This window comes from Mastigoproctus giganteus, chromosome 6 (genome assembly GCF_048544385.1).
Source record: "Mastigoproctus giganteus isolate SK-2022 chromosome 6, ASM4854438v1, whole genome shotgun sequence".
NCBI classification, from domain to species: Eukaryota; Metazoa; Arthropoda; class Arachnida; order Uropygi; family Thelyphonidae; genus Mastigoproctus; species Mastigoproctus giganteus.
This window is the reverse complement of record NC_143580.1, coordinates 166161242-166176860: the sequence shown is the minus strand read 5'-3', so window position 1 is coordinate 166176860 and position 15619 is coordinate 166161242. Positions and strand designations below refer to the sequence as shown.

The 15619-nt window shown below is 35.7% G+C and overlaps 1 protein-coding gene across 4 annotated transcripts in view; it reads left to right on the top strand.

Moving 5' to 3' along the window:
• The window catches only part of LOC150084726 (cytoplasmic dynein 2 light intermediate chain 1), a 245046-nt gene that overhangs the window by 102177 nt on the left and 127250 nt on the right, over positions 1–15619 (top strand). For 3 of the 4 annotated variants that reach the window (XM_090376577.1, XM_090376576.1, XM_090376578.1), the window contains one exon: positions 13946–14014. The exons of the other annotated variant lie outside the window; for it this stretch is intronic. In XM_090376577.1, the coding sequence (XP_090232703.1) occupies positions 13946–14014 (69 nt within the window). The remainder of the gene's footprint in view (positions 1–13945; positions 14015–15619) is intronic. 4 annotated transcript variants of the gene reach the window in all.

Here is a 15619-nt window from a genome sequence, read left to right as displayed (position 1 = left end):
ATATAATATATACATGGCAAGAATATACCATTCCTTGGCATAACATGGCCTCATTGCTAAGTAAATTTAAACAAACATGTTAAAATGCATGTAATGTAATTTCTTAACTTTTAGCTTAAGGTGACCATAAGTACCAATTTTTCTAGGACTGTCAGTTTTTAGAGTGCTTTGCCCAGTGTCCCAAAAGGCTAAGTAAAACATTACATTTGTATTGGTCTGATGATTCAAGAACTCAAAAGAAAGAATAGCTGTCCATGGCCCTTGGCAAGAAATCAGAATAATACATCAGATAGTACTTGTACTTTTGTGACATTTATTTATATTTATAGAATTATTGCTGAAAAGTAAGTGCTGATGTGGGAGAATATGGTAAAACATTTTGTGTAAATATTAAAAGATCATTCAGATACTCATACTGATAAAAATATTTCAGAGTATATTGCCAATAAAACATGCAGCTTGACATATAACGTTTTAAAGAATATTTTAAAAATGCATTTTTTTTATTGTTATTATCATAAAATCCTACATTGTTTTCTCTTACTTATATTGCTATCAAAAAATTAATGTTTTTCAATTGCGACAACATTATTGTGAAGTTATATTGAAACAAGTTAGTTAATGTGCATTACATTTCAGGCATGATCCATTTTTGTTTCTTAAATTAAATGATATTGTTTCATTTTCTGTGATTAATAAAAGTGAAAAGTAAATATAGTTATCTCACTAGCAATTAATTATTAAAATTGTAATTTTGTAGAACAATTAATAAAACTATAGTTTTACATTCTCTAAAATTAGCTGTCCAGTTTAATTACAGTTGTATAATATTTATTATTCTCTTCCCATGTAATCCTTTTTTTTTTTTAACTCTCTTTTCTCTATCTCTCTATATACGAGGGTGGGTGGGTGGGTGGTTCAATAAAGAATCACCCTGCCTAGCTGCAGAGGTGCTAGCCTGTTGATTCTTGGCACAGGTTTTAGTCCTTCTCTACATAGCCACCATGCAGATTTACACATTTTTCCCATCGATGGATGAGGCTACGGATGCCGTTTTTGTAGAAGTGATGAGGTTGGTCTTTGAACCATGACTCTGTTGCAGAAATAAGTGTCGCATCGTTAGGGAAGTGGGTCTCCCGAAGAAATAATTTCAGGGAAGGAAACAAGAAGAAGAAGAAGTCTGATGGTGCAAGATCAGGTGAGTAGGCTGGATGGGGCAGTATTTCATATCCACAAGTGGCCGATTGTGTTGTTGCAATTTCAGAAGGGTGAACTGGGGCATTGGCTTGAAGCATTCTCACACCTCTGGACAGCATGCCATGCCTACGTTTTGATTTTATCCCATAGTTTTGTGAGTAAGTTGGCATAATAGGCACCTGTAATTGTTCTACCTTTCAGCAGGTAATCAGTCATTATTATACCTTTCTCATCCCAAAACACTGTCAGCAAGACCTTTCTTGCTGATGCTTGGACCCTTGCCTTCTTGTGGGGTGGGGAACCATGATGTCGCCATTCCAAGGACTGCTTTTTACTTTCAGGGTCGAAATGGTGTATCCGACTTTCATCCTGAGTGATTAGACGAGGGGGAAAAGTCTTCCTCATTTTTTTGGCACAGGGCTAACGACTCTTGTGATTTCTGTTGTAGATCAGCCTTCTGGAAACCAGTCAATAATTGGGGAATCTTTCTTGCACCCAATTTCCATAAATGGAGTTGGTCGTGAAGGACTGTTTCAAAAGAGCTCACAGTAATCTTTACCTCCTGGGACAATTCACGCACAGATATCTGGTGATCTTCCATGATTAACAACTCCACTTTTCTGATTGTGCTGTTATCAATGACTGAATGAGACGATCTGGAATGGGCTCAGATTCTGCCGATGTCCGACCACACCTAAACTGTCTATGCCAGTGCTTTACAATGCCATAGGATAGGGCTGCATCCTTATATACAGCAGTCATCTCCTCATGGATTTCTTTAGAAGATTTCCCCTTCAAGAACAGATACTGGGTTACAGCTCTGGCTTCAACTTTGTCCATGATGCTACTTCGTCACATGTTCAGCTCTGTAAGAGAAAAACAAATTAAGACACAGGGATGAAATTTTACAACTTTAGTACAGAGATATGTATGATGCTACATACAAAATATCATAACTCTGCGATATGTGGAAATAGGTGAGGGCGATTCTTTATTGAACCACCCTCGTATGTATTTCATTGCAAGTAACACCATTTTCATGAGCCCTACATAACAATACATGCAAAGCAAGTATGGACTGTCTAAAGCTAACAATACTGCATTAAAACTGCATTTAATCTGTGAATTTCTTTTTTTCATACAAAATTATATGAAAAAAAAAAAATAATAATTGCTGGATTACTAGTCCGATTTTAATGAAATTTTTGAATGGCATGACAAATATTTTTAAAAATTCCAAATGTAAAATTTCACAGAAATCTGTCCACTGGAAGTTGAAGTGTTGCATGTGAATGGACTGAGAGAGAGGTGGACATGGGACAATAGACATATGCATATATATATAGTTATTATAGTAAAAGCATAATATATAGGTACTGAATATGTATATAAACATAACAGTGTACAGTGGACCATAAGGCCAAAATAACTTATAAAGACTAAGATTTCTTATTAGATACATTAGTTAGTTAGTTATTTTGGTTTTTAGGAGCATTAGCAACTAAAGCCATATTGCTCCGGGATATGCGGTGGTCATTCCCTGACCTTTCCGCATCCTCCGTATTTGGTGGTGACGGGCTCGAACCCCAGTCTAATCAAGAAACGTGTGCTACGCACTGTTGCTCCTTCCCACCTGGCTACGGAGGCGCCATTAGATACATTTTTAATATATATATATATATACAGTGGTACCTTGGTTTGCGAGCATAATTTGTTCTGGAAACGTGCTCGTAATCCAAAGCACTCCTATATCAAAGCGAATTTCCCCATAAGAAATAATGGAAACCCAGATGATTTGTTCCAAAACTCAAAAATATTCATATACTGTAAAAATTATTAATACAAAATACATACCTTTTTATATTTTTAATAAGTAAATTTAATATACATAAAGCAATCGAATTTATTAATTATTGGGTAGGATGACTTTCACTTTCTCTAACGGAATCACTGCTATCTGTTGACTTTTTCTTTTTGTGCGACTTTAACAAGGAATCTTTCCAATGACACTTGCTTTTGCCTCCTTTTGAGGATTTCACGGAAATCAGATTCATCGCTCGCACTATTACAAAATGAGGAGGCACGCTTGATACACATAAACAAAGCTGCACGCATGTAGCAACTGAATAAACAACACCGTAAAGGCAGAGATACACTATTAACACCTCACATTTTATTAAAGCACATTTCTAGGGATTACTACCATAAAACAATTTCCAGTTGCGTTTCTGCTAGTGGAATCTGTTATAAACTGGTAGTAAACTCGATCTAATTGCATTTACGATTATACCGATAGCTGGAATTGCGTGGGTTTTTACGTTATTATGGTGAAATGTGTTTCCCCTTCACTGATATAAAAACCATAAATACATTTTCAGAATCTTCTCTTCATTCCTATCGGGTTGCATTCGGTTGGGGTGATTCTGCATTTGACTGCCATTTCTTGTAAATACAAAGGCAAATCGTGCATAAGCGAATTCGGTTTGTGTTATATAAGATATCGTTCCCGTATTTATAAATCTTGTATGATCGAATTCGTGTAATGTAAACACGTGTTATACGAGGACTGACTGTACTCGCATTGCAAGACCTCACTTGTTTATCAAGTTAAAATTTATTAAAAATTTTTGCTCATCTTGCAAAACACTCGCATACCAAGTTACTCGTAATCCAAGGTACCACTGTACACACACGTGTGTATATATATATATATATATATACAGGGTTGTTAAAATTAAAGTCTCCCTGTGTAGAGGGCTCTGGAGCTAGTTCTAAGGCTCGTACTGAAGAGAAATTTGGACAACAGGTACACTAAAGAATGTGTTCGCCATTTATTGGGAAAAAAAAAAATTTGTTACAAAATTTGTCACTGTGTGGCATGTAACTGACTTATGATTATGCAAATAACGTAAGTTATTTGCATAATCATAAGTTATTGCCACAGCGCCACTACTCAGCTCTACTGTACTGTATAAAAGCAAAGCAATCTCTTCAAAGTCATATAGTAGTTGTTTGCCTGTACTACAGCAGCAATGCCAACAACGTTGCAGGAAAAGGCACTATTAGTGAAGCTGTACTATCAGAACAGCAACAATGTAGCTGTGACTATCAGAGAATTCCGGCATCAGAAGCACATAAGGCGTAGACCTATGACTGTTTGTGCTGTAAGTACAAACAGTCATAGGTCCACAATTAGAAGTTGATAGCTTAAATATATTCAAGGCAGAACTTAACAAACATTTGGAGCGAGTGGATGGGTGAAATAAGGGTTTTTTTTGTTTTTTTTTGGCTGATGCTATATAAGCTTGCTTTCTTGCATCATGTGCCTTTGTTAATGCTAAGTACGTCGGTATTGACGTTGCACTGTTTTGACAGATAGATTTAAATTCAGCATACTATGACACACACTGTTCTTTCTGTTGCATGGTTGTCATCTTACTGACACTGACTGGGATAGTGCACGTAGGAGTCATTCTGCACACACTCACAGTGCAGCCAAGGTCATTGTTGAGGTGTCAAATAAAACTTAGTGAGTTATCACACTGTTTGCTGCTACGATCACAGCAATTGATCAAATATTTCCGAAGATAATCAAAAGGGAAATCATGGATACTTTTTTTGATGACCCTGCATAATGTATTAATAACAAGTAGTTGTAGTGAAAAGTAACGGCATAATAAGGAATGGTAAGTTAAAATTAGGATGGTTTATGGACCAGGGGCACTGCTGATTATAGTAAAAATACCCAATGACCATAATGGAATGTAGATAAGTAGATTAGATTATGAGTGGAGAAATGCTGATCATGTCAGATGTAGTAACAATAGTATCCATATAAATTTGCAAATGCACATAAAAATTGGTGGCATACCAGTAAAAATAAAAATGTACTTTTGGCCTGTATGAATTCTTCATTATTATCTCTCTGAATCACAGTACAATTGAATCACAATAATTATAATTCTGAATAACTTGTTCATTACAAAACCACATTTTAACATGGCTTCAATAGAGAAGGATAGCAAACCTAATCAGTTAATTTTGTTGTCTACCACTGGCTACAACAAGAGTACTTACAGTTGCAAGTGCCATCCAGGTATGTTATTTCTTCTTCAGTTAAGCTGCAGTTCAATAATAATAAAGTTGCGAGGTTTTTATTTTTAACTATTTTTTGCTTGTTACTTTTTTATGGCTTAATTTTTAACTTAACAAATCTGGTACCTCATTATAATGAGGTACCAGATTTGTTAGGTACCTGCATTATAACTAGGCACCCTGATTTTAGTTATGAAAAATCAAGTCACTTTGTAACAGGAGAGACTGTTTCTACATGGATAGGAATACAGTCAGTCCTCGTATAACATGTGTTTACACTACACGAATTCGATCATACACGATTTATAAATAGGGGAACGATATCTTATATAACACGAACCGAATTCACTTAGGCACGCTTCGCCTTTGTGTTTACAAGAAATGGCAGTCAAACGCAGAATCACCCCAATTGAGCACAACACGATAGGAATGAAGAGAAGATTCTGAAAATGTATTTATGTTTTTGATATCAGTGAAGGGGAAACACATTTCACCATAATAACGTAAAAACCCACGCAATTCCAGCTATCAGTATAATCACAAATGCAATTAGATCGAGTTTACTACCAGTTTATAACAGATTCCACTAGCAGAAACGCAACTGGAAATTGTTTTATGGTAGTAACCCCTAGAAATGTGCTTTAGTAAAATGTGAGGTGTTAATAGTGTATCTCTGCTTTAATGGTGTTGTTTATTCAGTTGCTGCACATGCGCAGCTTTGTTTATGTGTATCAAGTGTAATTGTGCTTTATTTTGTAATTGTGTAATTGTGTCCTCATTTTGTAATTGTGCTTTATTCCCTAAAAATGAGTAAAATACTTAAAAGGTGTGAAAAGGAAGCGTCCTAGGGAAAGATACTGCAGATTCAGAGAGAAAAAGAAAAAGAAAAGTAATATCGATAAACAGAGGCAGACTGGGTCAAAAATTCTTACCCGTGAAAATTTATAGTGGCCTCGTGCTATGGTTTATGGATGGCCAAAATCCCACCGGCCTCTGGCCCACCGGGGTTTTCCCGGTAAGGCTTATGGCCAGGCCGCCTCTATCGATAGAGAAAAAATATGAAATTGTGAAATGCTTTGAACGAAATGAAAGATCATGTGATATTGCACGTGGTATAGGCCTAAATGAGGCAACGCCGAGAATTACAAAGAATGCAGAGAAAATAAAAACAACTTTCATAGCAGGAACAACTCAAAGTGTAATTAAAATCCATTAGATTAAGACACAAAGAATTGGAAGAGATGGAACGTCTGTGTCATCTGTTTGGATAGAAAATCAAACAAAAAACAAGTTTGATTACGATAGAAGCAAAAGAATTAGCAATATTTTATTATGTAATAGTCGTAATAAAATACAAAAGTATTTTATTACGATTATTTATTGTGTTTGGTAATGTTTTCGTTACAAATGTGTGTTCAATCTTGGGTGGTCGGCACCTAACCCTATTTTTCCCATAGGGCCTGTTGTTTATATTGCACGATTTTGCATTGCACGAGGGTTTCTAGGAACACAACTATAGTGCTATACGAGGACTGACTGTACACTTAAATATAAAAGGTGGTGCAAGAATATTTATCAAGGCTGTTAAGCAGTTCAGAAAACTGCCAGCTTAGACAAATACACAGACTAATAGTTTAATCGTCAGCTACAAGCAGAAATGAAATTGATTCTTGCACTGATTTTATCGGGACATGCAGCAGCCTGAAAAAAAAGTGTGGAAGGACATTACAAGTCTGCTTGGAGGTCCTTTTGGGACAAGCAAATATATGAGTTGTATTAGGGTTACTAAGAACAAAAACAGATGCATATATATTTGCTTGTACACTAATGCTAGAACTATGATAAATAAACCGAATAAGTATTTTGCATCTACATTCACACATGAGGAATTCTTTAGGAAAGGGAATACCACAAGTTTATGAAACTATCAAGGAGCTAAATGATTTTGTGATAACTGAGAGGAAGAGAAATTCTTGAAACTAAACATAAAAAAGGTATTTGGAGTTGATGGGATCTATACATTTATATTAAGGAAAGCAACAAAGGAGGTAAGCAAATCCTTAGGCATGATTATGAGAGCATCTTTGGATTCAGGGAAGGTTCCTTTTGGATTGAAGATATGCAAATCTGTCTGCAGTTCACAAAGGTGGGGATTGAATGGTGACACGAGTAATTACAGATCTGTTAATACAACTAAAAATATAGTAGAACAGCAAATGTTAAGCACATGATTAGAATCTTTATAGATTTTGTTGGTGCATTTGAAAACGTCAGTTGGAAGAGTGTTCTAATGATGTTGAGGAAGGCTAAATGTTCCTTGCAAATCAATAATGTAATTGAAGATTATTTCAGAGATAGATCTGTGACAGTTAAGAACAAATATGAAGCAGCAACAAGAAAGGTACTGAAGGGATGCCCACAAGGATCAGTTTTTAGTCAGCAGTGTTAGAAGGTTGGTTCAGGAAAGAATTGCAGGATGTTCACATGATTGCCTATGCAGAAGACTTAGTGATAACGGTAGAGAGATGATCAGGAGAAAAACTGAAAACAGTGGCAAATAGAGTATTGTTAGAATTGAATGAATGGTGTAAACTACACAGATTGGTGATTTCTGGGGAAAAAACAAAAATTTTATTGTTGAAAGGGGAGACTATCTGTAAGGCGACATCTGCATAGAAAGACAAGAGAGTTCGTTCTGCAATCAGTATGATTTTGAAGTGTTTAGGAGTGCATATAGATAGGTATGAAGTTTATTGACATATCAATGCAATAAGTGAAAAAATTAAAAGATTTGTAGGAATGATATCTCCCATATCATTAACAATATGGTTAATGGAACGAATGAAGGAAGACAGTAAACAAAAGCTGTATTCAGTACAAGGTGTAATGTTGATGCAAATGTTGGTAGGCTGTAGGACTATCCAATAAAGCGCTTCAGGTTATAGCAGGGAACTGCCATTGGATTTGTTGCTGGCCTACAGGGTAGTGTGCTATTATTTGCAATGACAGAAACAATATATAAGCTGCTGGAAATAAAATTAATCTAGAAGAAGATATTAACTGGGAGAGAAGAAGAGTGTGCAACAAGTTGCAAGATATTTGGCAAAGTCAATGGAAGACTGAATAAGAGAAAAATAACAAAATTTTTAACAAATGTAAGAAAGAATATAAGTTGTAAATGGATTCAAACAGACTCATATAATTTGTTTCTCTTGATTTGTTATTGATCTTTCTTTGAAAGGTTGATTAAGTTTGGCACAGCTCAGAGAATAAGATGTGTTTGTGGAGAGGTGGAAACATGGAGCATGTTTAATATGATTGTGAAGAGGATGTGAGCTTAAAGGTTAGTGAGTGGAACAAAGGGTTGCTCTTATGAAGAAAGGCTTAAGTTTTGCAAATTACAGTGTCTGGAGACTAGGCACCAGCGAGGTGATCTGATAGAGGTGTATAAAGCCTTGAATGGTTTGAGCATGCTCACTGCTGATGGGATTCTTCCTCTTGCTCAGAATAATCATCTGAGAGGGCATAAATTCAAATTGAGGAAAGGCAGATGTAGGATAGAGGTGCGGAAATTTGCCTTTAGCCAGTGGGTAGTTGGTTGGTGGAACAGACTTCCATCCCTTGTTGTGGAAGTTGATAGCCTAAATAAGTTTAAAGCTCAGCTGGACAGGTATTTCGAACAAACAGAGGGATGAACTGGAAGTTTTTTTTTTTTTTTTTTTGGCTGATGCTGCATAAGCTTGCTTTCTTGCATCATATGCCTCTGCTAATGCTAAATTGAGGAAGGATGGTTGACTTTAGCCAGCAGGTGGTTGATTGTTGGAACAAATTTATATCTGTTGTGAAATTTGATAGCTTAAATAAATTCAAAGAAAAACTAGACAAACTATTGGAGGAAATGGATAGGTGAAATGGAAAGTGAGTTTTTTTGTTGATGTTGTATAAGCCTGCTTTTTTGCATCATTTGCTGCTACTAATGCTAATTGCAAGGTACTGAATATGAGTAGCTGGGTAACAATAATCCAGTGTAACATACTAATTGTATGATATACTATACTCAGATAGTATAAAATGAAAAAGAGCTGGGAGTTACTTGTGCAATCAGATATGAAATTCTCTGAGTAATGCAGACAGGCAGCCAGAACAGCTCATGGGGTTTTGTCAATGATATACAGTAATTTTGTTAGCAGATAAAAGGAAGTGATTATCCTGTTGCAGAAGGCAATGGTTAGACCATATCTTGAGTACTGTATACAAGTATGGATGCCTCATTTTAGGAAGGATATAGGGAGGTTTTTTTTTTCCTTATTTATCTGGTGATGCACAAGCCTATGGTAGATATAAACTAGTCTAATTGAGTCACAAAGGATGTTGGGCAAACAAAGGCAGATTACAAGAAATCTTTGCCAAAGAATGCAAAGAAAAACAGCAAAGACTTGTTTACTTCTGTATACACTAGAAGGAAGGGGATGAATAAAATAAAATTGGTCCACTAGATGTCGATAGTTTGACTGTTGATGATCCTGCTTAGGTTGCTGACAAATTAAATGAATATTTTGCTTCAGCATTCACACATCAGGAATTCTTTAGAGAAGAGAATGCTGGAAGATTATCAAACTCTAACAGTGACCTGAATGATTTTGTAATGACTGATTGTTGAGGTTAAACATGAGAAAGGCACCTGGGTTGGATGGGATCTATCCAATTATATTGAGGAAGGTAGGGAAGAAAGTAAGCAAACCCCAAGCCATAATTATGAAAGCATCCTTGGATTCAGGGGAAGTCCCCACAGACTGGAGAAAATTTGATCCCCCAATTCACAAATGGGGGATCAAAAGATTACACGAGTAATTACAGACCTGTTAGTTTAACTTCTGCTCCAGGGAAAATAATGGCATAACTGGTATAAGAGCTAATGCAGTCATCTAGACAAAGCCACAATTATACTTCAGAATCTTGTTTGACCAATTTGATTGGTGCTACATTGTGGTCAGAAAAGATCTGGATGGAAAAAATAGTTTTGATATCATATACTTGGATTTCAGGAAAGCTTTTGATACTGTTGCTGCACATGGAAGACTACTGTACAAATTGGAGCAGCATTGCATTAAGGGAAAGTTGCTACAATGGATAAAATGATGATTGAGTCGGAGAAGACAGAGAGTGGTAATCAGTGGACACTGCTTTTCATGGACTAATGTTATTAGCAGAATTCCCAAGCATTCGGTGTTGGGGCCCATTGTAGTTTATATTTATCAGTGATATTGAGGAAGGCATATCAGGCTTAATGTCCAAGTTTCCAGATGATGCAATGGTTTGTAGGATGGTTAATAACAGTAATGATAATATGCTACAGTAACAGGATCTAGAAAAGTTAAGCAGATGAGCTGAGAAATGGCAATTGAAGTTTAACATTGATAAAGTTAAACTTTATCAATGTTAAACTGTGTACTAACTGTGTGGTACTACACTCAGGGTAGTAGAAATTGAAAACGACATGGGGATAATTGTGCACTCAGATATGAAGTTATTTGAGCAATGCAGACAGGCTGTCAGGACAGCTCATGGGGTTTTCTCAATGATATACAGGAATTTTGCTAGCAGGGATAAGAAGGTGATTATTCCATTGTATAAGTAATGGGCAGGCCACATCTTGAATACTGCATACAGGTCTAGAGGCCTCATTTTAGAAAAGATTTGGAGCTGTTGGAACGAGTGCAGAGAAGGGCAATGAGATTGGTGAGGAGAGGAAAGGGGTTCCATTACCAAGAAAGGCTCCGGTTCTGCAAATTGCAGCATCTGGAGGCTAAGCACCTGTGAGATGATCTGATTGAGATGTTTAAGGCTTTGGATGGATTGGGCAAGCTCAATGCTGATGGGATTCTTCCTCTTGCTCAAACCACACACACACAAGTGAACACAAATTCAAATTGAGGAAGGTTGGTTGCAGAATAGATGTGCGGAAGTTTGCTTTTAGCCAGTGGATGGTTGATTGCTGGAACAAACTTCCATCTGTTATTATGGAAGTTGATTGATAGCTTAAATAAATTCAAGGAAGAATTAGATAAACTATTGGAGTGAATGAATAGGTTTAATGAAAAGGTGTAGTTTTTTTTTTTTATGCTAATGCTTTTCAAGCTTACTTTCTTGCAACCTTTGCCATTGCTAATGCTAATATGCTGTAAGAACAAGTGCAGAAAAGGGCAATGAGGTTGGTGAGGGGAACAAAATGGTGAAAAAATACCAAGAAAGGCCTTCAGTTCTGCCAATATCAGCATCTGGAGACTAGGCTTCAAATGGATTCAGCAACCTCAATGGTGATGGCATTCTTCCTGATGCTCAGGCTACACACACGAGGTGGTATCAATTCAAATATATAGGGGGAATGGACAGTTAATATGGGAAAGTTTTTTTTTTTTATTTTACTGATTCTGTATAATCTTTTTTTCTTGCATCATTTTTCACTACTAATACTAATGATAAATTTGTTTAGGGTCCTCTAATGCGGACCAAACAATTTTTAACTTTACACGTTTCTCACCATTTTTTCTCCTGGTGGATGCTATAATGTAAATTTTAAAATTTTTTCTCTAATCCATTGGATTCATATGGCTCACTAATTTTCAGTTTTTGAGAATTCATTCTGTAGTGTCTTCTAGGCAGATTAGATAAAAAAATAGTACATCCTTATGTGACATTGGTAAGACTACCCAGTATCTCATTAAGGACGGTTGATTCTAGTCCCATTGCATTATTTCAAGCTTAGCAGTATCCTCATTTGATGTCACAAATGAGGATACTGCTAAGATTTCGCAAAACTTCAGCTTCACATTTTGCTATGTCTGTGTTAAATACAGTATACCAATGAAGTCCTTCTGCACTCTAAACTGCTCAATAACTTAGGTTTTATATGAGAAAAAAAAAAAATCTGTAAAATGCCCTGAAAAGGTAATTTTATTCAGGTTTTATGATATGTAATCGTAAGATTATTAAGATTCAGTATAACCTCCATCATTACTGATACAAAATGTAGTATGGATTTTCAATTACATAAACATATCCTCCAGTTGTATTGCAGTTACAGCATAAATTGCATTTGTGATCCTGGTATGATGATCGCTTAAATAGCGAGGTTTTAAGGAGTTAACTACACTTTTAACATGTCCCAATAGAAAAATATGCAATGGGCACAAATTTGGTGAGCGAGCTGGCCAAGGAATTGGCTCACCTCTGCCAATCCATATGTTTGAGAAGTCTTCATTTAAAAATTTTCAAACATTGCAAGCCGAGTGGCAAGGTTCTCCATCTTGTTGAAAAACTGTATTGACTTCAATTCTTAATTGTCTTAGTTCAGGAATAAAAAGATCCTGTAGCATTGCAAGATAACTATAAACATTAACCACTGTTTCTCAAAAAGGAAAAGACATTAGACATTGACTTTAGGGAAACCCTTTCATGTACCCAGACTTGTTGTTTCTCTGTCCCCCAAATACATCAGTTATGGCAATTAATCTTGCCACTAATGTGAAATGTTGCTTTGTCGTTAAACATTAGATTGTTAAGAGATGAGATACTGTTTTTAATGTTTTCATTAAGCTCATGACAGAAAGCTAATCCTGCATGGAAGTCCTCTTCCGGCAACATTTCATGCACTGAATCTTGTAAGGTCGCTTGTGCAATTTGTTCCTGAGAATTTTGTGCATTGTTGCTTTAGGAACAGCTAGTTCCAGAGGTGCCCATCTTAGTGATTTTCATGGGTTTGCTGAAAAGCTTCCATACAGACCATCTCCTCATTTAATCTGGGTCTTCCAGTTCTCAGCTTTCTCTTTAATGGAATGAATCTCTCCAAACTTCTTTGTTCAGCTTGAAACTGAATTTCTTTGTGGTGCTTTCTTTGTGTAAAATGTTGTAAATTTTTCTCTAATGGCTGATATGAACTTACATTCTGCTAGCCTGAGAACACAGTTCCCATTCCCTTCTACTGAAGCCATCTCTTGTAAGGTAAATTATCTGAAAACATTTTAAAAAAAGTTAGAGTAAATTAAATAATTATGTTTGTATGTATGAATACTAGAATAAATTACCTTTCCATTGCATTTTACAGATTGTTTTTATCTCATATCGAACCTAAGTTATTGCAGTTTTAAAGTGCACATGTACATAAAAGACATCCTGTATTGTTGAAGAATCTGTACCAAATTTTTTAGTGACTGTATCAAAATTTAGACTGTAGAATTTTTCACTCTCTTTCTGTAATGATAATATGTCACTTTCTTTTATCACCACCACTCCCAGAAGCAGTGCATTCATCGCTGAATGTGCTAAGGTGCAAAAGCACTGAAACTACAATCTAGACTAGAGATGCAATTCATGAATTAATATTATGTAAGCATGACTGAAATGGTGGTATGATCTGTGCTAGTGTATCACAAGAGAATAGCAAATTCTGAAGTGAACAGATTTAAGAAATTCAGCACATTTATGGAAAAAAAAATAGATTTTTTGAAAATTTTATTGGGTGATGTCCAAGTTAAGAAAGTTAGAGTAGCAAGACGCAGCAGTTGTAATAATATTCGTAGTAATATGATCTATCCACACAGTTTTTTCATAAGTGTCCTTATTTCTACAGTGACATATTTTTACTGTTTCATAGGATAAAGATGCCATTGATCCATTTCCAGTTCCTCTACTCATTTTAGGATCAAAATATGACATATTTCAAGTAGGAATTATTTATCTATGACATACTTTCTATGTACTGTTGCATACTGTTAACATTTTAATTTTAAACGAATTTTTGGGTAATTTCTGGTTACCCAAAAATTCATTTATGATTAAAATGTGAACTCTTATTTTATTGTTATTTACTTACTATAAATTAGTTTTTTTTTTATTTAAGTGCAAAGTATCATTAGTGTAATAACTGAAAATATAGTTTTTGTATCAAATATGACTTTTATTTCAATAATAAAGATTATATTTCAACATGAGAATTGAAATAACTTAGATTATACCCATCTCCACATTTAATTTCTGTCTTTGGGGACACACAGTGGTCCTTCTCTTTTTGACTTTTGACTGCCATTCTGCATTTGTAAATACAATACATTCATAGAGGATAGATAGCTGGAACTTTCTGTTCATGCCCAAATCAGCCATTTCTATTATTTGAAATAGGTACAATGAATTCACATAGGTTCACTGTGTTAATACCTTTCCTATTATTAATTGGTGTAGTGTGTTTAAAGATAAGAAATAAAATATGGATATCTTTTATTATAATTTAGTTACAAACTTTTGAAATAAAACCATATAAAAAATTTTAGAAAATTACTTACTAAATGACTACTAATTTATTAACTTTCATATCACTGCATTTATTGGAGCATGCAGCAGCCCAGAAAGCAAGGTGTCAGAGATTTCAAGCCCTGCTATGGCTATAATGGAACAAGGTTCTTACTCCTAGTTTCTCTAGGAGTGAGTAGCACACGCTTCTTGATTAGACCAGGGTTCGAGCCTGTAACCACCAAATACGGAGGATGCGGAAAGGTCAAGGAATGACCACCGCATATCCCCAGAGCAATATGGCCTTAGTTGCTAATGCTCCTAAAAACCAAAAAAACTTTAAAAACTTTATTTATTAAGGAGCATAATAAATAAATTTGATGAATTTGGAATACTGATAAGTCATCAAATGCAGACATCGTAAGGATATGGTGTCATGGTGTCACTCAAACATAAGAGATACAGAATTTGAATGTGGGGAGTACAATGTATACAAGACAGTATAGACAGGTCAGGAGGTGGGGGGTATGCTCTTGGTTAAGAAGCATGTTAAATCTAAGGCAGTGCATCCAGTTGACATGGGTGAACAGTGCAATCAGTTTGGTGTGATGTAAGCACTGGGAAAATGAAAATGAGAGTTGGAGTGTGATATAGGCCTAATGACTGTGATGACTATAAGAAACAACTGTACAGAGAAATAGAGCAGGCCAGTAAATCAGAATGTCTTATAATGGAGATCTTAAATTTCTAGATATTGACTGGAACTTGTAGGTTGGTCGCTCACACACTAGCAACAATTTTGTGGATTTATTGGATGTCAGTTTTCTACAGCAGCATATTAGAGAGGCAGCAAAAGGATGCTATACTCTTGGTCTGATTATCAGCAGTGATTCTTCATTCATTAAGAATCTTCAGGTAAAAGAACCACTAGGTGGCAGTCATCACAGTGTACTGATGTGGGATTTACTCAAAGATGTAATTACCATCAGGGGTAAAGGGGTGAGTTTTTGCTTTCGTAAGGGCGACTACAGTGGTCTCAGAC